Consider the following 24,043-nt stretch of genomic DNA (forward strand, 5'->3'; position numbering starts at 1 on the left):
AAAGTGGAGCCCCCCAGGATTCTGTGCTGGGACCAATCCTATTTAATTTGTTCATAAATGACCTGGAGGATAGGGTAAACAGTTCAATCTCTGTATTTGCGGACAACACTAAGCTAAGCTGGGCAATAACTTCTCCGCAGGATGTGGAAACCTTTCAAGGAGATCTGAACAAATGAATGGCAAATGAGGTTTAACCACTTACGGACTGCCACATGCTGATATACATCCTAAATTGAAGAGGAATATCATTGTTATGGCAGCAGCTAGCTGCCATAACCCCAGTATCCTCTTCTTTAGCCAGCGGTCCACTTTCAGATAAAAGTGGTCTTTGCGGTGGATTCGCCACGAGCTCACATTTATCGGCGGCGGGAGAGGGCCCGTCCCGCCGTGCTTCGGTGCCCTCTGCTGCTTACCGGAGCGATCGCATGTTGCTCCTTCCTTGGTATGGAGACGAGTGAGTGGAAGATGGCCCCCACCCATCTCCATACAATTGCAGGGCGGAAGCAATGTCAAAACATCACGTCTGCCCATGGCTCTTAAAGGGCCATTTTAAAAAAATAAAAAATTTTAAATTACTTTTTTTTTTATTCCATTTTAGTGTAAATATGAGATCTGAGGTCTTTTTGATCCCAGATCTCATGTTTAAGAGGTCCTGTCATGCTTTTTTTTCTATTACAAGGAATGCTTACATTCCTTGTAATAGGAATAAAAGTGACAGATTTTTTTTTTTTTTTTTTTTTTTTTTTAAAGAACAGCGTAAAAATAAAAAGTAAAATAAATGAGAAAAAAATGCGCCCCATCCCGCCGAGCTCACGTGCAGAAGCGAATGCATACGTGAGTATCGTCCACATATGAAAATGGTGTTCAAACCACACATGTGAGGTATCGCCGCGATCAATAGCATGGAAGCAATAATTCTAGCCCTAGACCTCCTCTGTAACTCAAAACATGCAACCTGTAGAATTTTCCTTTAAACATCACGTATGAAGATTTTTAAGGGTAAAAAATTGTTGCCATTCCAAGAATGGGCACAATTTTGAAGCATGGCATGTTGGGTATCAATTTACTCTGCATAACATCATCTTTCACTATATAAAAAAATGGGCTAACTTTACTGTTTTTTATTTTTTAATTCAAAGAAGTGTATTTTTGACGGAAAGTATTGCAACGACCGCCATTTTATTCTCTAGGGTGTTAGAAAAAAAAGTATGTTTGGGGGTTCCTTTGTGTAACCCGCTTTAAGTGAGCTTTAAGTTCTAAGTAATTTTCAACAGTTTTTAACTTGTAAAAAACAGATCTCAAAAAGAGGCTCGGTCCTTAAATGATTAATGTGGAAAAATATAAAATAATGCATTTGGGTGGCAAAAATATGAATGCAATCTACTCACTGGGGGGAGAACCTCTGGGGGGGGGGATCAAGGATAGAAAAGTACCTGGGGGTCCTAGTAGATGATAGGCTCAGCAATGGCATGCAATGACAAGCTGCTGCTAACAAAGCAAACCGAACATTGACATGCGTTAAAAAGGGGATTAACTCCAGAGATAAAACAGTAATTCTCCCACTCTACAAGACTCTGGTCTGGCCTCACCTGGAGTATGCAGTCCTCAGGAAGTAGGTACTGAAAATGGAGCGAGTGCAGAGAAGGGCAACAAAGCGAATAAAGGGACTGGAGGACATTAGTTATGCAGAAAGGTTGCGAGCACTGAACTTAATCCCTCTGGAGAAGAGACGCTGGAGAGGGGATATGATTTCAATTTACAAATGCCATACAGGTGACCCCACAATAGGGATAAAACGTTTCCACAGAAGGGAGTTTAATACGACACATGGCCACTCATTAAAATTAGAAGAAAATAGGTTTAACCTTAAACTGTGTAGAGGGTTCCTTATGGTAAGAGCGGCAAGGATGTGGAATTCCCTTCCACAGGCGGTGGTCTCAGTGGGGGGCATCAATAGTTTAAAAAAACTATTAGATAAGCACCTGAACGACCACAACGTACAGAGATATACAATGTAATACTGACATATAATCACACACATAGGTTGGACTTGATGGACTTGTGTCTTTTTTTTTTCAACCTCACCTACTATGTAACTATGTAAGTTACCTGCTAGTCATGCTAAGGAAATTCCAAAGGGAAGACCATCAATGGTAGCCTATATTTGTCAGCACAGTTTCTGTTTCACAGAAACCTTTCCTGGAAGAATAATGGATGCAGATTTGTCTTTCTGTGATTCTAGTTTGTGTGGCTGTTATTTTGATCCTCTTGCGGCAGTATTTTAATATTTGAATAATATAACATATATAATAGCATAACAGCCAGGCAGCTAGCAATTGTATAAGGATGTCAGCAATGGCAGCCCCCATATTTCTTTTAGGAAAGGTTTACTTTAATAAACTGATAATCATAATTTAAATCCTGTTGGCATTAGAAAAGATCTTCCTTGCTGGTGCCGGGACCGAGAAGCCTGTTTGTTTTTACCCAGCTCTGCTATTTCTTGATTATCTCATAATAAGAGTTGTATAAGATAATAGAGTTGTCTGCAGCAAGGGGTCCAGTTTAGATATAGTATAGAAACCCATTTGGCTGTATTATAGTTGGATTAAAATTGGAACTTTCCTATTAAATATGTTTTTGAATTTTATAAAGTAATATTACAAAAGAACTTTGTCACATACTGACAAGTTCTAAATATAAAAGCACATTTTGCAGAATTTAATTCACAATACATCCAGTGTAGCTACAAAATAGTGTTGCATCCTGTGTTGGTTTTGTTCCTATGAAAGGCTGCAGCAGTTATAATATTTCTTTCTGCTAAGAGGTTTCCTGCTAGGTATCAGATGCTGCAGAAAGCCCCAGTCTATTATTTCATGTTTGATTTCATCCTCACTCAAAATTTGCCATTGGGCTTTCTGCTCAGACACTGTAATATATTCTAGTCATTTTATGCAGAACATTTCAGAAGCTTTCTGTGCATTTCATTCTAAATTTATGATATGGTAGTTCGGAAATGACAGTGGCTATGTTGGGCCCATCCTCCATCGACAATATAGAAGCTTAGAGTGTAAACATCTATTTTGTGCAAATGAGAGAAACCTTCGTAGTCTGTCTGGGAAAGGAAAATTACAACTGCGTACAGGTGTAGCTGAGGTTTGATAAAGATTGGGAATAGTGGGGCGGAATATTAAAATGTATGAATAGACAAGACATTGGAACCATTGCCCCCCTCACTTGCACATACCGACACCACCACCCCCCCCCCTCCCTTCCCCGTGCACAGGGTGGCCTTGGTACTTGCACTGCTCTCTGCACCAGCTCCCACTGATTCTCCAAACTGCAATCAGGGCAATCGCTGAATCTGTCCACTCCATCTCTTCCCTCGCTCCAGCTTGCTAAGGGACTGATGCTTCTTTTCCAGTTGTGTAACATGAGCAAATTAACATTCGCTAATGTCTTCCTGCTTCTCTATCCAACCGAACAGAAAGTGGGTCCTGAGCCCCGAATTGCCAGAAGACTCCCTGGCCAATCGGGTCTCAGGACCCGCTTCCTGATTGACCGGATAGAGAAGCAGGAAGACATTAGCGAATGTTAATTTGCTCATGTTGCACAACTCGGTGGGCTCAGTGCACTGTGCCCCAAACCCGCCTTTTTTTTTAAGCCAATTAGAGCCTCAGGCTCTAATCATGTGCTTCGGAGAAACAAAATCTCCATTGAAATTATGCGTCCGGCACCCTGTATGTAGATTAGGGGCCGAACTCACAGATTAAAGGGGCGGTGCCCCTGCACCCCTAATGGAGCGGCCGCCACTGCTTAACCACTCAAGGACCAGCTGCCATAGTTTTACTTCGCTACTTTGAAGAGGAGAGTAGCGTTGTTATGGCAGCAGCTAGCTACTATAACCCCAGAATCCTCTTCTTCAGCGGACGGTACGCTTTCAGATAAAAGTGGTCTCTGCTGCAGATTCACCACAAGATCACTTTTATCGGCGGCGGGAGAGGCCCCCCTCCCGCTGTGCTCCAGTGCTCTCCGCTGCTTACCGGAGCCGTCGGTTGCAGCAGGGGTGATCAGGTTCTTCTCCTTGTTAAGCATGGAGACAAGTGAGGGGAAGATGGCCCCCACCTGTCTTCCATATCATTGCAGGGCGGAAGCGACGTCAAAAGGTCACTAACTCCCATAGCTCTTAAAGGAACTTTTTTAAATGGCGTTTCATTTTTATTTATTTATTTATTTTTATTGCATTTTAGTGTAAATATGAGATCTGAGGTCTTTTTGAACCCAGATCTCATATTTAAGAGGTCCTGGCATGCTTTTTTTCTATTACAAGGGATGTTTATATTCAATGTACGCATACGTGAGTAGCGCCCGCATATAAAAATAGTGCTCAAACCACACATGTGAGGTTTTGCCACGATCAGTAGAGCGCGAGCAACAATTGTAGCCCTAGACCTCCTCTGTAACTCAAAACATGCAACCTGTAGAATTTTTTAAACATTGTCTATGGAGATTTTTAAGGGTAAAAGTTTGTCACCATTCCATGACCGGGTGCAATTTTGAAGCGTGACATGTTTGGTATCAATTTACTCGCGTAACATCATCTTTCACAATCTAAAAAAAATTGGGCTAACTTTACTGTTGGCTTATTTTTTCATTTAAAGAAAAGTATTTTTTCTAAATACATTGTGCAGAAAGTATTGCAACGGCCATCATTTTATTCTTTAGGGTGTTAGAAAAAAAATATATATGTTTGGAGGTTCTAAGTAATTTTCTAGCAACACCAAATCTTAGAAAAAGGCTTGGTCCCTAAGTGGTTAAAGGAGAACTGTATATGAGCACCACAAATTGAAAATGCTAATTTAATTAATTTTTAATATTCAAAGCAAACTTGCCCATCCATCCATATCCATGCTTTATTTAGTTAAAAAATCTTTTTGAAAAACACCCTTAGCGTTTCTAGTCATGGCTATCTTGAGTAAGGGGAGATGATATTTGCCCTTGGTTTTGGCAATGCAGGCAGGAGAGTGTGCTTAGCTGAGAAAACCCCTCCTTCAAAAGAAAGAGAAAAAAATCCCCAAAGAACCTATTGGATGTATGATATAATTTCCCCTATGGCTAGAAACTAGGAAGCAACTGAAGAAATGTTAAAAAAAAAAAAAAAAAAAAGTTTAAAACAAGTAAATATAATATATCTTCGTATCGATTTACTAAAGCTAGCAGTATAAGTAAGCACTAAAGTGTTTGTTAAACCTTAAAAACTTCCAACTGCTCAATGCTATGTAAATCCTTTCAAAAAACAAATGTTCTAAATAGCAATTTAAAGCTGTCTTCAGGCTGGTCACGTGAATCGTGGCGGTTTTTCTGCTCCGATAAATGGCTACTGCAGGAAGGATTGTGATCTCCCTCTGATGTCAGCCAGGGAAATCATATGGCTGCCTAGCTCCTTCCGCAGAAGCCCTATCTCAGGGCATAAAGCAGCCGAAAGTCATGTGACCGGCCTGAAGACCGCTCTAAATAGCTATTTAGAACTCATGTTTTTAGAAAGGATTTAGAAGGTTTTTGTTTTTTTACTAATAGTGGCGGGAGGCGCTGAGAGACACAGAGAGTGAGCTGACAGGCAGGAAGGAGGGAGTGAGGGGGTGAGAGAGGAGAGCAGAGTAGTGCGGTGTATGACGGAGGGATCTACTCTGACAATGGTGGTCAGGGCTGAGTAGCCCTAGTTATCGTAGTCTCAGAGGGCTTACAGGAAGTGACAGGTTCAGGGAGTTTTTTTTTACAGTTTAGATGGAGGGCAGATCACACAGCACAAGCACTGTACTGTTTAATCTGCTTTAAAGGACTAGGATGTGTTAACAAACCCTTTACAAACTGTTCATGTTGACTAAGGCCCCTTTCACACTGGCGGTTTTCAGGTGCTACAGCGCTAAAAATAGCGCCTGAAAAAACCGGCCCCTTTCACTCCAGTGTGAAAGCCCGCGGGGCTTTCACACTGGAGCGGTGCACTAGCAGGACGGTGAAAAAAGTCCTGCTAGATGCATCTTTGGAGCAGTGAAAGGAGCGGTGTATTCACCGCTCCTAAACTGCTCCTACCCATTGAAATCAATGGGACAGCGCGGCTATACCGCCGGCAAAGCACGGCTGCAGCAGCGCTTTGCAGGCAGTTTTAACCCTTTTTCGCCCGCTAGCGGGGGTTAAAACCACCCCGCTAGCGGCTGCAGATCGCCGCTAAAACTACGGTAAAGTACCGCTAAAAATAGCGGCGCTTTACCACCGACCACCGCACCGTGTGAAAGGGGCCTAACAGTTTTGTACCCATAGCTGATGACATCTGTTTCCTACCGATTCTTAAACATTTGCTAAGGATTACCAAACCTATGAAATAAAACATGATTACTGTACAACCCAGGGGATGGAACCACAGAGACCTGGTGACTACTTCTAAACATGGTGGTAAAAGCAAAGGAGGGAAAGGCATTAAGCGCCACCTGAGTGTACTATTAATGTAACACGGTTTATTTATCTTATTATATGGACTTAAACTTTTAGCAGTACTATTTAGGGACTATAATATTCTTTGTCTTGAATGTTCCCTACTATAGTTATTCATGGGCACGTTGTCTTTTCACCAGCAGTTACTGTAATATTTTTATAAACATAGTGGTACCTTCACAATCCACTCCGACAGTTGTTTCACAAATACTCCTCTTTTCTTCAAACAACACTGATACTGACTGGCTTATTAAGACTTGTTTTCTTTTTTAAAAGGTATTTAAGCTGAATGCTATAGCTTCTGACTTGGCACTGGTCTGTTATTCTTACAGAAGATGTTCCATCTGAGATATTGGTACAAGGTGAGGTTTCCCCTAAGGGAGCTAAAGAGATGCTATGTGACTCAGAGGGAAAAACCCGTTCTCACTCTGTTTACTAAGGTGGGTACAACGTGGTATGTGCATCCTGAGAGGTTGGTATTGTGAGTTTGAATCACATATATATGGACACACCTCTGATTTTGTTTTGTTTTTCCCAAACTCTCTTTTATTCATTTTTCCTCCATAAGAAAGATGCATTTCTGGGGTTATAGTGCAGAATTGTCAGCTACAGATAAAGAATTGTAAAAAGATGGTGTAGCAATATTTCTGGTGACATTACAAAAAAACATCCTGGAGTAAACATGTATATGAACAAACAATAAGGAAGAAAAAAAACTGGTGAATTATTCCAATGTGTTCAAACGGTGAATGTGGGAAATGTTGAGGATATACTGTACCATCTCCATCATCTTCATGCATATACTGTATATTACCGACCTATGGCCAAGCTAGGTGAAGCAAGAGGAAATGAGGGGAGAGCACACAAAACCTCTTTTATAATTGTAGGTGCTCTAATTTGTTATGACACATCCTGCCCCTGCTGTCACAAAAGCCTCTAAATACTTTCCAGAAGGAAACTGCTCCATCTTCAGGAGGCCCATCACTGCAGCCCCCCCTCTCTTTGTCTGCTGGGTAACCAATCTCCTCTCGGCTCAAAATTAATTTTAAGTGTAGTAACTGTGATGGAGGTTCCGTGTATTGGTAGGTCTTTCTCTGCCTTACCCCTCACAGCACTGCCCACTCATCTCAAAGCCTCACTCTGGGCAAAAGCATTTATTTTAACCAGCTCTCCGACACTTTCTGGCATCACTGTAGTGTTGTGAGTGGAGAGTCATGTTATATTATAATAGTGCCAGCACTCTGCAACTGCAAGCACAAGACTGGCAGATACAGGGCAGAAGTTACTGTCACTTATAGTCCTGCCCACATTAGTGGCCGTGGTTCCAAGAGCGCACAAATATCTGATCTTTGAGACACTCTGTGATGTGACTTGAATCCCAGGGATTTCAAGTGCCCATATCTCCACAAAGTAGCATTCGCCCTTGTTAAATTATTAATATTAATTCTAAATGATTAATCTTAGTTAAATTATTAAAACGTATTATGTAGCTTTAGTGCAATATTAAAGAGTAGCCGAATTTACAAAGTACACTGGGCACACCCCCCTTACCTGAACCAACATGCCCTCCCTTTCTAGCTGCTTACTTACCTGAGTAGGACAGCCAGTCCAGCAAAATTATCCTCTCATAGTTTGCATGGTGCTATCTACTGAGACTGGAGATGTTCAAGAGGTGGCCCTATACAAGCCCGCAAGGACTCATCCTGCAGACCTGGCTATCAGTTAGGGAGATTTTGACTGTAGGATGTGAATGGTGGGGGTAGACTAAGGTTACCCTACTCAACTAGGTAAATGGCATGGTGGGGGGGGGGGGGGGTGTTTAGTTCAGGTGGGCAAGGCAGAGTGGGTCTTTTTGTCTAAAAGTATACTTTAATGAGGAATTGTAGTATTTGTCATGTACTAGATCGGTGATTCTCAACCAGGGTTCCTCCAGAGGTTACTAGGGTTTCCTTCAGCATTGTGTCATTTCTGGCTCTTGGATAAGTTCTGACACCATTGATATTTTTAGCTATCTGTAAGGATGTACCGTATTTATCGGCGTATAACACGCGCCAGCGTATAACACGCACCCCAAGTTTAGGAGGGAATTTAAAAGAAAAAAACTTTTAGGAGGGAAGTTTAAGGAAAAAAACATACATTTAAATGCCCATCAATGCAGCCTTGTCAGCGTCAATTACAGCCTTGCATTGCAGCCTTGTCAGTCATTTGCAGCCTTGCATTGCAGCCTTGTTCGTCATTTGCAGCCTTGTTCGTCATTTGCAGCCTTCCATCGCAGCCTTGTCAGTCATTTGCAGCCTTCCATCGCAGCCTTGTCAGTCATTTGCAGCCTTGCATTGCAGCCTTGTTCGTCATTTGCAGCCTTGTTCGTCATTTGCAGCCTTCCATCGCAGCCTTGTCAGTCATTTGCAGCCTTCCATTGCAGCCTTGCCAGTCATTTGCAGCCTTCCATTGCAGCTTTGTCAGTCATTTGCAGCCTTCCATTGCAGCTTTGTCAGTCATTTGCAGCCTTCCATTGCAGTCTTGCCAGTCATATGCAGCCTTCCGTTGCAGTCTTGCCAGTCATTTGCAGTCTTGTTAGTGTATTTGCCGTTTAAAAATGGCGCCGCCGAGATACAGAGCGGATGTCCTGTGTATCTCGGCGGCGCTCGGTAGTTCTTGGCCGTTCTCGGCGGCTTTCGGCTTTCCGGGAAGCCGCAGAGAGGGGCAGAAAGGAATAGAAACAGCGGTGGAATGGCGTATAACACGCACCCCCGATTCCCCCCCATTTTAGGGGGGAAAAGTGCATTTTATATGCCGATAAATACAGTAGTTCTTCCCAATGACCACAAGTGTAAGGAGCATTCTTCCCACTGACCATCACACTAATGTATCATGAGTTGTAGATTTCAAATTTTTAGCAAGGGTTCCCTGAGACTGGAGAACTATTTCAAGGGTTCCTCTATTAAAAAGGTTGAGAAAGGCTGTACTAGATATATGCGTGGAAGAGATCTCAGTTTGATAGGCATATCAGTGTATATTCATGTTTTAAGAACTGTGTTTCTGTAATTACATACATTGTGTGGGATTATTTTCTCATTACATGTACAGACTCTGTTTCCTGGCTGTGCTTAGCTGGTTTTCTTATCTCAAGGGTTTGTCTTACAACAACAAATTCTGCAGTTTCTATCAATATAAAATACCCACAATGCTCCTGCAGTCATAGACCATGTGGTCTTAACTTAGGCTCTAGGTCATATAAGAGAGCTCAGAATCAAAGCTTTTTTACTCTAAATAATAATGTTTGCTAGATCTCAGGTGTGCCCACTTGATTAATAAGAAGTTTAATTTTTAAAGAGAGATCCACTTGACCTCTGGAAGATTTACCCCCCCTTCATGACCAGGCCATTTTTTGTGATACGGCACTGTGTTTAACTGACAATGCTGTACACAAATAAAATGTAGGTCCTTTTTTTTTCCCCCACAATTTTTTTTTCTTTTTGTGGTATTTGATCACCACTGCTTTATTTTTATTTTTTTGCGCAATTAACAAAAAAAGACAAACCATTTTGAAAAAAAGAATATATTTTTTACTTTCTGCTATAAAATATATCCAATACAATAAAAAATATATTAGTTTATTCATAAATTCAGCCCAATATGTGTTCTGTTATATATTTTCACATTACAGTTATAGTCGGCAAGGTTTAAAAAAGACACCAGTCTGTCCTGTTCAAGTTCAGTCTGTGTGTATGTGTTTATTTCAATAGTAAAGCGTATATACCTGTATGTTGCGATCGATAAGATGCCCACCTAATAGTTTTTTTTAGAAATTATCCATGCTCCCTGCTGACACCACTGCTTGTGGAAGAGAATTTCACATCCTTACTGCTCTGATAGTAAAGAACCCTCTAAGCTGATTACGGTTAGATCGCTTCTCTTCCAATTTCAATTAATATCTTTTTAAACTCCCTTTCACTGAAAAGTTTCTACCTATGCTAAGGTCACCAGTAAGGTATTTGTATATTACTATCATATCCCCTCTTAAGCGTCTTCTCTTCAAAGAGAATGAGTTCAAAACTTGTGGTCTTTCCTCATAACTGAGGTCCTCCAGTCCCTTTATTAGATTTATTACCCTTCTCTGAACTCTTTGCAGTTCCAGCACGGAATTAGAGCTAAGAACTGGATGGCAGCCAGGCCAGAGTCTTGTAGAGTGGTAGAATTATTGTTTAATGTTTGGAGTAAATACCCCTTTTAATGCATGCTAATATTCTGTGGGCTTTGCTTGCAGCAGCTTGGCAATGCATGGCATTGCTGAGCCTGACATCTACTAGGACCCACAGCTCTTTCTCCATCCTGGATTCCCCAAGAGTTTATCTCCCTAGCGAGTAACTTCTGCGTTCATATTTTTGTTACCCAAATGCATACCTTACATTTTTCAACATTAAGGCTGCATGTACACAGACATTTTTACAGCTGCTTTTTTGAGCGCCCTGTGGGCCCCTCACCCCAAACCAAAGCACCTTGTCCCCATGTTGATGAGGACAAGGGCCTCTTCCCGACAACCCTGGCCATTGGTTGTCAGGGTCTGCGGGCGAGGGGGGTTATCAGAATTTGGGGGCCCCCAGATCCCGGCACCCCTCTCTATGTGAATGCGTAATGATTACATCATACCCCTACCCATTCACCTGGGGGAAAGTGTCAATAAAAAAAAACCCACACTACACAGGTTTTTAAAGTAATTTATTTGGCAGCTTCGGGGGTCTTCTTCCGACTTCGGGGTCTCTTCCAACTTCTCCAGTCTCTTTCCCGCTCTCCAGTGTCTTCTCCCGCTCTCTGGCACCTTCTGCCAGGCTCCTCCGCTATCTTCTTCCAGCTCTATTACTAGCGTTGGCCCGGTCTTCTCTGCCATCATCTTCTCTCTTCCGATGTTGACACAACGCTCTCTCCTGCTGTAATGCAGTGTACGAGGTGCGCAATTATTTATATAGGCTTGGGGCGTGGTCACCGGGTGATGTCACGACCTGGGGCATGATGGGACTCTGAAATCATAAGGGGATGGGGTCACCGGGTGACATCACTCAGTGACCACACCCCATGCCTATTTAAATTGTTGCACACCGCGTACACTGCATTACAGCGGGAGAGAGCGTCAACATCGGAAGAGAGAAGACGGCGACGGCAGAGAAGACCGGGCCAATGCTAGTAAAAGAGCTGGAAGAAGATGGCGGAGGAGCCCGGCAGAAGGCACCAGAGAGCAGGAGAAGAGGCCGGAGAAGTCGGAAAAGACCCCTGAAGTCAGAAGAAGACCCCCGGAGCTGCCTAATAAATTACTTTAAAAACCTGTGTAGTGCTTTTTTTTTTATTGACACTTTTCCCCCAGGTGAATGGGTAGGGGTACAATGTACCCCTTACTTCATTCACATAGGGTAGGGTGCCGGGATCTGGGGGCCCCCTTATTAAAGGACAGCGGCGAGGGTTGTCGGGAAGAGGCCCTTGTCGTCCTCAACATGGGGACAAGGTACTTTGGGGTGGGGGCCCACAGGCGCCCCCTTCCCCAAAGTACTCACCCCCCCCCATGTTGAGGGCATGCGGCCTGGTATGGTTCAGGAGGGGGGACGTTTGCTTGTCCCCACCCCTTTGCTTGACCAGCCGGGTTGTGTGCCTTTTTTTCGGTGTGGGGGGTTCCGCTTAAGATCCATACCAGACCGAAGGGTCTGGTATCGTCATGGGGGGGAACCTCACGCAATTTTTTTTTTACATCTTTGCGGGGTTCCCCTTCAAGATTCTCAGCACACAGTCTTGATCTAACTTCTGGTACGACCTCTATTCAAATCAATGGGCTGCCATAGGGAACCATTGATTTTGAATGGAGACAGAGAAACACAGCTGAAACAATGCAAAACGTGGAAAAATATTGCGTTTTTAGCGCTGCTTTTTTCCTGGTGTCTGTACTAGCTTTACAGCCTGTTCTTTAAAACGTCCGTATGCAGCCTAAACCTTAATTGTCATGTAGTTGCCCACTCCATAATTTTATTTAGGTCTTCTTGTAAGGTTTTCACATCCTGCGCATAAGTTATTGTCCTGCTTAGCTGTGTATCATCAGCAAATACTGGGATTGAGCTATTTATCCCATTCTCTATATTATTAATGAATAAATTAAACAGAATTGGCCCCTGGACAGATCCCTGGAGGACCACATTAACCCCCTGGACCATTCTGAGTACTCGCCATTTATCACCACACTTTAGACACGCCCCTGTAACCAGTTTTCAGTCCGGGTACATACCCTGTGGTCCGTGCCAACAGACCTCAGTTTGTAAAGTAAATGTTTGTGGGGGACTGTATCAAATGCTTTTGCAAAATCCAGATACACCACATCCACAGCCCTTCCATTATCTAGATGACAGCTCACTTCTTCAAAGAATGTTAATAGATTGGTCTGACAAGAATTATCCTTCATAAAAACATGCTGATTACTACTAATGATACTGTTTTCATTAGCAAAACCCTGGATGTGGTCCCTTATCCCCTCCAATACCTTACAGACTATTGTTGTTAGGCTGACTGGCCTATCGTTTCCAGGGATATATCTCTGCTCTTTTTGAAATGCTGGTGCCACGTTGGCTTTTCTCCAATCAGCTGGTACCATTTTAGTTGGTATGCTGTCCATAAAAATTAGGAATGGTCTAGCTATCGCTTGACTGAGTTTCTTAAGGACCCTCGGGTGTAAGCCATCTGGTCCTGGTGACTTATTTGTGTTAAGTTTTTCAAGTCTATTGCTGATACTGGCTTCTGTTAGCCACAAGTGTACATTCTGTGACATGCTACTAACATTGTCTTTGTTACTATATCCCCTTTTTTCCTTTGTGAAAACTGAGGAGAAGAATGCATTTAAAACCTTTTGCCTTCTCCTTGTCTTTAGTAACCAAATTCTCTTCATCAACCTTTATGATGTTGTGGCCTCCGTTTCTTACTGTTAGTGTAGTTAAAAAAATTATTGCCATTTTTCTTACCCTCCACTGCTATGTGCCTTTCATGGTCTATTTTAGCTGCCCTGATTGCACTTGCACTCTTACCATTCTTATTACATTCCTTGTATTATTGGAATGCTTACACAGATCCCTCAGCCCTATATTTTTTGAAGACATTTTATTTTGCTTTAATATGCACTTTTATGTTAGAGTTTAGCCACCCAGGTTTAATTTGAGCTCTTTTATACTTATTGCCCATTGGAATGCACGTATTATTTAGCATGCTCTTAAAACACTCCCATTTTTTCCTCAGATTTCCTAGGATTTTATCCCATTTAATATCGTGCAGCATAGAGTGTAGTTTAGGGAAGGTGGCTATTTTGGAATTCGGTGTACTTGTATTACCCTTGTGCTTCTTGTTTCTGTGATTTATACTGAATCTAATTAACTTATGATCACTGCTTCCTAAGTTTCCCCGAATTTCCACATCCACGATCATGTTTGTGTTGTTTGTAATCAGTAGGTCTAGTAATGCGTTATCTCTTGTTGGCGCGTTCATCAACTGACCCATAAAATTATCCTGCAAGATATTTAGGAAATGGCGAGCCTTATGCCGCATACACACAATCAGACTATCCGGCAGACGAGCAGACCTGCCCACACACACACTAGGTCCGCCAGACTATGGCGGGAGTCCGCCGTACTTTTGAAATGAATGGACTTGACCACACACAGAGAAAAGTCCATTCATTTTGAACGCGGTTCCAGGTAGCCGGGACTAGCAAAGGAAGTCAATGTTGCCGCCTTCTGCAGCGAGATTGACTCGTCACTGGCCCCGTCACCTGGTATGGACTTAAAGGGGAAGCCCTACGCTGAAAAAACGTCGTGGGGGTCCCCCCCAAGGTCCATATAAGACCCTTATCCGAGCATGCAACCCGGCCGGTCAGGAAAGAGGGTGGGGACGAGCGAGCGCCCCCCCCCTCCTGAGCCGTACCAGGCCGTGTGTCCTCAACATGGGGGGGGGTGCTTTAGGGAAGGGTGTGCCGTGCGCCCCCCCCCCCATCCCAAAGCACCTTGTCCCCATGTTCATGAGGACAAGGGCCTCTTCCCGACAACCCTGCTGTTGGTTGTCGGGGTTTGCGGGCGGGGGGCTTATCGGAATCCGGGAGCCCCCTTTAATAAGGGGGCCCCCAGATACTGGCCCCTCATCTTGTGTGAATGAGTATATGAGGTACAATGTACCCCTACCCATTCACCTGGTGAAAATAATGTAAATAAAACACAACACAAGGTTTTAAAATAATTTATTGCACAGCTCCGGGGGTCTTCTTTCGTCTTGGGCGGTCTTCTCGCCAGACTCCTCCGCTATCTTCTGCTCTTTTGCTAGCTCTTTTACTAGTGGAGGAGCCCGGCTTTCTTCTTAGTCACCGTCAAAATCTTCCTTATACACTAGCAGCTCCTGTTCTCCCATTTTATTAGCCAGACTTCTAGCATTGGTGTACACGCCTCATAATTTTGTCCTGTCGCACACTATTTCCTTTTAGTTGTTATGAGGCTGTAATTTTGGTTTGCCAACTTACTTATTTTGGGTTTTGAAATTCTGTGCACTAATGCCCTCAATATTACCTGCTGAACCTTGCGCAATGCTGGCTAGCACTACATCTGGACACCCCAACACCTTGTTTAAAAGCCCCTCTAACTTTTTGGCAATCTTCTCTCCAAGCAGAGCTGCACCCTCCCCATTTAGGTACAGTCCATCCCTGCTAAACAGCCGGTAACTAAATGAGAAGTCAGCTCATTTCTCTAAGAATCCGAACCCCTTTTTTCTACACCAGCTCCTCAGCCACTTGTTGATTTCCCTATTCTCCTGCTGCCTTTCTAGTGTGGCTCTAAGTACCGGTAGTATTTCTGAGAATTCTTCCTCTAGCTTTGTCATTGGTACCAACATGCACCATAACAGCTGGGTCCTCCCCAGCCCCACCCAATAATCTGTTTGTTTTTTGGTAAAAACCAAATCCCAATGCTTATGTGTATATTGATTGGTTATAGCATCTACAAATGATGGTATATATACTGGCATATTGATTTATTTATTGCTAGTAATGGCGGTGATCAGCAGCTTGTAGTGGGACTGTGATATTGTGGTGGACGTTCAGACACTGACACTTTTGACACTTTTTGGGAACCAGTGACACTAATACAGTGATCAGTGCTAAAAAAAATGCACTGTCACTGTACTAATTACACTGGCTGGGAAAGGGTTAAACATCTAGGGTGATCAAAGGGTTAAATGTGTGCCTAGCCAGTGTTTTGGTGTACTCTGTGTGGTGCTTTCAGTAAGGGCAGTAATGAATTTAATTCCCTGCTTTGTGGGGAAAACAAATCCATTACTATCCATTACTTCCCCACTGATGGGACAGAGCTGTGCCATATTTACATATGAGGGCTCTGTCCTTAGTGCTCTGCCACTGATCATCATCTGCTGTGTACAATCACAGCACAGCCGGGTCGTTGGTGTTGCAGGCACCCCCTACCTAGTATGTGATGTGGTGCAGGAGAGCCACTTTTGCGATGTATACCGTATATGCCGGTGTATAAGACGACTGGGCATATAAGACGACCCCCTAATCTTACTGTTTAAGTATTTTTTTTCTTGTACTTACCGTATAAGGCGACCCCCTTCCAAGGCTTCCGACGCTTGATATTCCGTCCTTCTTGCTGGAGCAGGAGCTGGCGCCATATCCTTCTTCCTGCTTTTGCTGGAACCAATCACGGCGAGCGATGTATTCTATTAATGAATACAAAGCCTGCTTGGATTGGCAGAGGCTGTATCATCATCAGCCCGTGCCTCTCTGACTCTCAAAGCCAATCCGAGCAGGCTACAGAGTAGCCTGCTCGGATTGGCAGAGGTTGTTACTCCAATCCGAGCAGGCTCTGTATTCATTTGAATACATCGCTCGCTGGGATTGGCTCAGCGGTATATACTGTATGTAGCCGAAGCTACATACAGTATTACCGAACCCTCAGCAGGTATCGGAGGGGCTGATCCGGCGTATAAGACGACCCCCGATTTTCGGCCAGTTTTTTTAAGTGTAAAAGGTCGTCTTATACGCCAGCAAATACGATATGTAAGTCAGCGGTTAAACAAAAATAACATTTTCACACATACATTCTCTACTACTAGCACTCTTGTCAATGCCATATAATTAAAATAAAGTAATATATCCCAACAACTCTTAATTTCAGTTTTCTAGCCACTTATTGCAAAGTTGCATGTGATTGTAGTTCTAAATAATACATTAGCCACAGATATGAGTGGATAATTTATTATCTGCTTTGCTGGATGTTTGCCCAGTCTGCTCCTGTGATCTGATTTGTAGGGTTTTAAATATGTTCCTTTTTTTTTTTTTTTTTTCTGTCTTTTTGCTTTTTTTTTTTTTTTTTTCAGATGTATTTTACCAAATTTTGTCTAACAGAAATTCACAAGGGCTCCTTGGTTCCTTGGTATGGTGGAATGGGATGGGACTCTTAATTTGATTATATCGATGAAGAGCCTTGTAGAATTTAAACAACAATGAAGTTGAGGTTTTCATTCACATGCTTGTTAGAATTTTTTCACACACAAATGCAAAATCTTGCTAAATCCCTTATATGGTTTGAGTGGATTTTCGCCATAGATTGTAATAAAGCACAGTGACAATATTTGGAGAGATCCTGGAGTTCCAGAACTTTAGAAACATCCTAAAATAATTTAATCATGAAATGTGGCCCACCTAAGGTATTTATTATGTGTTTTTTGTTTTTCTACAAAAATTTGTGTGAACCATCAAAACAAACAAGACTGTGGCAAAGTGTTTGTAAACCCAAACAATGAACTTTGCACTAATAAATATACAATTGAAAGTTCTTTTGTTAGAGCTGTATGATTAGTGAAAAAAACAACACCGCATTCTTCTCAGAAATTCATAGTTGCCCTGTGCCTTGTTCTTACTCTTCCTGTGTTATTTCATGGCGCGGAATTGGCCTCACTCTCAGTGTTGTGGAAGTGAGGAGAGGGGGAGGGATTTAGCAGTTAACAAAAGGAAAGTGGGCAGGACTGACACCATTTCTTGTGATTTTTGGTTGAAAAAATCCTGTAGAATTAAATAAGTGCAGTGCTTGATATGTATTTAAAATTATTCTATTAGTGATCATGTGCATAAATTACAAAATAAAAATTGCTAAAAGAGATATAGGACAATATGTTACATAAATCCATATGGTGTTCTTGTAAACAACTTTGTGGTAAAACAACGTGCCAGTCCTCTTAAAATAAAGAAATAACAATTGATTGATTAATCTCTCCACTGACCTCCACCAAATGATTATTCTAATATTCCTGTGATCTGTCCACGTGGGGGAGGGGGCCCATACCTTGTTTACTAAAAATGAGTGCCTTTTGTAAATGGTTATTCCTCTGGAATTGCCCTCTTGGTAATTCTCCTTCCTTGTATAAAAGTAGATGTATAAATCTTCTAAACCCCAGTAGGAGCGATACCATGTAAAGCAATCGGACCTTGCAATAGTGCTTTATCCTTTTTTTTTTTAAATGCATTGAACCATACAACATATATGCACTCACATTTAAAAAATCTTTTGACAAGCATATGTAGATAACCTTTGCTGCTTGTGCAGGGGCGATAGTGTCACCTGTCAACCAATTTTGCAGCTCCGGCTGTCTGTGCTACCACTGTCCGGGAGGGACCTGAGAGGCTGACAAACACGGAACCAGGAAGGGCAGACTGCATGCAACGGGTGGTGGTAGCACAGATGGCCAGAGCTGCAGTTGACCCTATCGCCCCAGCACAGGCTATCTTAAACATGCTTGTCATAAGATTTTTAAATGTGAGTGCATATGTATTGTATGGTTTAATAAAAAAAAAAAAAAGATAAAGCACTATTGCAAGGTCTGATTGCTTTACATGGTATTGCTCTGATTGGGGTTTGAAAGTAATCGATATAGAAGGAGAATTACCAATTTACAAAGGCACTAATTTTTTAGGTACGGGCACACCCAGTGGAGGGATCACAGGAATATAAGAGTAAGCACTTGGTGGAGAGATTAATCAGTCAATTGTTGTTTTTTATTTTAAGAGGACTGGCACGTTGTTTTACCAGAAAATTGTTCACAAGAACACCATATGGATTGATGTAACATATTGTCATTTATCACTTTAAGCAATTTTTGTTTGTATTTTATGTACATGACCACACATTTATTAATTTTATATATGTATCAAGCATTGCACTTATTTAATTCTAATATTTTATTTGCATAATTTAAGGAAGTGTGGGGAGTGCGGGCAGCTACGTTCAATTTTAATTTTAATTTACAAAGCAGCTCACAAGGTTTTATTCACACCAAAAAATCCTGTGCTTTGTTAGCCCACAACTGGAAATTACTTTTTGGCAGATCAACAAGTATGTTTCTGTTTTTGCAGGGTTTTTAAAGAGATAACATGTAGAATATGTGCATGTGTTGCAGCATTGTACTGCATGTGTTTTTTTCTGCCATAACACACTCTTTAAGACTTATAATACCAAACAATATTTATGGCTATCCATAAACAGACAGATTTGTAAGATATATTTTTGGTGTGAGTCTTCTTTTTTTAGACAAACATGACTTTAAATTGCCTGTTTCTTCTGACTGCTGTTTGATGGTTAAGGAACAATGCTGTAAATTATAGGGGGTTATTTACTAAAGGAAAACCCATTTTGCATTGCAAGTGCACTTGGAAGTGCAGTCGCTGTAGATTCGAGGGGGGCATGGAAGGAAAATAAAAAAAAACAGCATTTTAGCTTGCACATGATTGGATGATCAAATCAGCAGAGCTTTCCCTCATTTCAGATCTACCTCTTAGATTTAGAGTGACTGCACTTCCAAGTGCACTTTCAGTGCAAAGTGGATTTTCCTTTCGTAAATAACCCCCATAGTCTTCTGACAACAGCTTGTCTTGTGCACTGCTTGTCATTGCTGTCCATATGGGGTGCACCTTCACCCTAAACTAATAATGCCCTGCTTCCTCCCCTTCCTCACTCACAATTGGAGAACTCTTTTTTTTTTTTTTTTTTTTTTTTTGTGCTAATGCTGTGCAACCTAGGTGAAAATGACATTTGTGTCGCCCCACCCTGGATTCTGCACTTGCGCAGATGCACCAAGGGGCTTTGGGTCCCACTGAGCCCTGCAACACATTTTGCATGTGGGGGTTTCCCCAGCACATTTGCGCATGCGTGGCTATCCCTGTGCATGAGCAAAGACAGGTATTATAGAAGGCCCGAACCTTTACTGTCTTTGTGCGTGCATAGGAAATCTCCTCCACATTCCCTGTCAGGCAGAGCTCTTCATAACATCTGTTCACTCGCCATAATGGAGGTGCTGGAGGAGGGTGGGCAGAACCACTAAAAAGGGACTGAATTTCCTCTTTAAAGCGGTTGTAAAGGCATCATTTTTTTTGAATAATAAACATATTATGCTTACCTGCTCTGAGCACCTGCCCCAAACTTCTTCTGGGGTTCCACGCTGGCGCTCTTGGCTGCCCCTCTATTTGGTGCACCCCCACAGGAAGCCACTTTGTATTGTGGTGTACCTGCAGTCTCGCTCCTGAGCCAGGCTTTGTGTGTCTATTTATTTCCTCCTCACAGTATTTGATTGACAGCAGCAGAAGACAATGGCTCTTGTTTTGGATCTGTGTGCCTCTGTTTAACCACTTGGGTACCGCGCTATTGCCGAATGACGGCATTAGCGCGGACCTAGATTGCCGGGACGACGTCTATTGACGTCGTCCCGGTTACGAGCGGCCTGCGCGCCCCCTGAGGGGCGCGCGCGGCACGCTCTGTGATCGGCGAGTCCGTGAGACTCGCCTGATCACCGATCCGTGTAAGGGGTCGATCCCGACCCCTTATCACGTGATCAGCTGTCAGCCAATGACAGCTGATCATGTGATAAAACGGAGCCGGTAATCGGCTAGTATTCCTCCTCGCGCTGACAGCGCGAGGAGAAAAAAAAAAGCCGATCGCCGGCGGCCGTGTTCGGGACATCAGTCCCGATCACGGCCAGCATATCCAGCGGACACCTGCCCCCTGCCAGTGCCCACCTGCCACCCGCAGTGCCATCCTGAAATAAAGTAAGTGCCCCCCTGTCAGTGCCCATAGTGCCCACAGTGCCACCCAGCAGTGCCCACAGTGCCACCCAGCAGTGCCCACAGTGCCACCCACAGTGCCACCCAAAATCTGCCTCAAAGGTGCTGCACCCTAGTGCCGCCCATCAGTGCCCAGCAGTGCCGCCCATCAGTGCCCAGCAGTGCCGCCCATCAGTGCCCAGCAGTGCCACCTATCAGAGCCACCTATCAGTGCCCATCAGTCCCATCTATCTGTGGTACCTATCAGTGCCCATCCGTGCCACCCATCCGTGCCACTTATCCGTGCCACCCATCCGTGCCATCTTATCTGTGCCCATCTTTGCCCATCAGTGCCGCCTTATCTGTGCCCATCGGTGCCGCCTTATCTGTGCCTATTAGTGCCGCCTTAACTATGCCTATCAGTGCCCACCAGTGCAGCCTATCAGTGCCCACCAATGCAGCCCATCAGTGCCCACCAATGCAGCCCATCAGTGCCCACCAATGCAGCCTATCAGTGCCGCCTAATCAGCGCACTTCAATGAAGGAGAAAAATGACCCGTTTGCAAAATTTTATAACAAACTATTAAAACATGATTTTTTTTTTTTGCATCTTTTTTTGTTTGTTTAGCAAAAAATAAAACTCCGAGCTGTAACTAAATACCACCAAAAGAAAGCTCTATTTGTGGGAAAAAAATGATAAAAATTTCATTTGGGTACAGTGTTGTATGACCGCGCAATTGTCACTCAAAGTGCATCAGCGCTGAAAGCTGAAAATTGGTCTGGGACTGAGGGGGGTTTAAGTGCCCAGTAAGCAAGTGGTTAAAGTGATAAATAAATGCGAGAAAATCTGTCAGTTGTCTGCCCAGGATTAAAGGCTTGGGGTTCACAAACACAGGGTATAACTGTTGCATAGAGCTATCCTGGTACTGGAAAAACAGCTAGGAGCTAGGCTCAATGATTAGGTTAGGCAATAGAAGCCCAGAATAGGACATAAAACTGCTGTCAATGATAATTAAAGGGTTAAAGAACCCCAGAGAATATTGTTTACATCCAGACAATTCCCTAACCCAAATCCCCATTAAAACTGCGTTTTTGCAAGACTCTAATGGTCCCACTGATCCATAAAAGAGAAACTGTGACTTAAATACTAACAATCAAACTATTCTGATTATCAGCTTTGCCGGTAAACCTATTTGCATATTGAAGACTTGGACAGGTCTCAACAGGTACAATACATATGATTACAGTGTATTTGCACATATTTACAACATGGTCATGCAAGTATATATTATTTTTGTGGCTATCACTGTAAAGAACTCGGGGGGTGGGGGGGAGATTTCGGCATTCATCTTCATGCCTCTCAATACATGCACCTGTCAGAGCTAGATGAATCCCTCACTGTTACTGAGGCACGTTCTAATGTGCTGATATTCACAGCAGTGACACCGGTAAGAAAAGGAGAATGACAAAGGAACATCAAACTACTGGGTCCTAATAGCAGGTCTTCGATAACTCAGTAGGAGCTGGTAATAGTGCATGCTTTTCTTGAAGGAAAACTGCTTGCATGTCAGATATCTTTTTTTCAAATCTTTTAAAATACACTTTAGAGACATTTAAAGACATTTGCTTGATGTAAGTCTTAACATCTTATCAAATTGGAAGGTCAGGTAAATTCCCCGTGGGGTTTTTTAGCAGCGATGAGAAACAAAATAATTTTTAAAAATTCCTTTATTTTATTGTCCAAAACACACGTTCAACATCATTGGGTGAAAAATATGTTTAAAATAAGAGCTCTGGTATACAAAGTGCGGAACAGTTTCAGGTAGAGGAAGGTGCATACATAGTTTACAATTCCTTATTATAAAGTGATCATACTATATTCAAATAGATTTCCATAACATTTAATTCATATGACCATATGATATACACAATACCCCAATGCATTTCAACCTTGGAAAAAATGATTGCGGTCTTCTTCAGGGGGGTTCTTTTCACATTTCTGCAAGTATATCAAAAAGGACAAATTTTAACATTTCATTATATTGATTTATATGAGCTACTTTCCCTTTAAGACTAAATGTAATATTTACCCTTTCCACCAACAAGTCTTTTCCGCTCAAACCAGAGACTTTCCCTAAAAGCAAAAAAACTTTTCCTGCAGATTTTTCCCAGGGCTCACCACAGACACTGCCCACACCCCATTATAGAAGGGGGAAGAAATAACCCGACCCCTGGATCCGTGGACTTGCAAGAGGTGACAGTATAGTAGGGCCCCCCCCCCCCCCCGCACACACAGTAGAGGGGACACCTTTAGTGGGAAAGTGGCGGCACCTAAAAATAATAATTAGAAAGCTATTCATTTGTTCAATATTATTGTATATGCATTACATACTAGGATTAGGGAGAGGGCAGACTTGAAAAATTCTTTGAATATATAAATATCCGTATGGGAGTTTGTATCATTTTTTTTTATTTATGTATACTTAAATAAAAATAAATTATATATCAAATTATTATTGGGGTTAAAAAAAAACTTTCTTTTCATAATTGTGATTGGTGGTATTGGTAATACGATTACATGTGTTGATGGCAGTATGTATGTTAACCACTTGCCCACCGCCGCACGCCGATGTACGTCGGCAGAATGGCACGGGCAGGCATAAGGGCTTACATGTACGTCCCTTGCCTCCCGCGGGTCGGGGGCCCGACCGGGCCCCCGCCCGGTGCCTGCGGCGGTCGGTATTCGTTCGGGAGCGATCCCGGACGAGGGGACGGCCATTCATTCATGGCCACCCCCTCGCGATCGCTCCCGGCGAATGAAATTGTCCGGTGACATCACTTCCTCTCCTGTAATGTAAACACAGGAGAGGAAGTGATGTATTCTCTCCTCCGTGTCGGTAGTTTTCGTTCCGGCACCGAGGAGAGAGCATCGGTGAGTTGCACAAGCACTACACTACACAGTAGAACATGCCAGGCACACTCACACCCCCCTTTACCCCCCGATCACCCCCCAATTACCCCTGCCCCCCCAGTCACAGTGACACCAATTGCTTTTTTTTTTTTTTTTTTTTTTTTTTTTTTGCATTGGTGTCATTTGTGACTGTAATAACTGTTAGGGCAGTTAGGGTTAGCCCCCTTTAGTTCTAATGTGCCCCCCTAACCCCACCAATAAAGGTTTAACCCCGTGATCACCCCCCGTCGCCAGTGTCACTAAGGCAGGGTTCACATTGCAGCGGTTTATGAGAACGAATGTGATTCGCACCGCACTGCAGTGCAAATCACATCCGATCTCTGTGCGATTCGAGTTCAGCCATTCGCCGCACCCGCCGCAAATTCGCACGGGACCCTTTTTTTGGCCCGCAGCAGAATCGGATCGCATGGGTGTTCACACCATGCGATCCGAGTTTGCAGATCGCACTGCGATATGCGAACTGATCTGGGGGTGTC

General features: G+C 43.0%; 1 protein-coding gene across 2 annotated transcripts in view; it reads left to right on the plus strand.

Annotated features, from left to right (window-relative positions):
• The window catches only part of CUNH5orf63 (chromosome unknown C5orf63 homolog), a 176,313-nt gene that overhangs the window by 73,603 nt on the left and 78,667 nt on the right, over positions 1–24,043 (plus strand). For both annotated transcript variants that reach the window (XM_077462155.1, XM_077462154.1), the window contains one exon: positions 6,819–6,926. In XM_077462155.1, the coding sequence (XP_077318281.1) occupies positions 6,822–6,926 (105 nt within the window). In that variant the 5' untranslated portion in view covers positions 6,819–6,821. The remainder of the gene's footprint in view (positions 1–6,818; positions 6,927–24,043) is intronic.

Source organism: Lithobates pipiens, unplaced genomic scaffold (assembly GCF_037356315.1).
Source record: "Lithobates pipiens isolate NorthernLeopardFrog02 unplaced genomic scaffold, aLitPip1_a1.2 Scaffold_3, whole genome shotgun sequence".
In the NCBI taxonomy this organism is placed as follows: domain Eukaryota; kingdom Metazoa; phylum Chordata; class Amphibia; order Anura; family Ranidae; genus Lithobates; species Lithobates pipiens.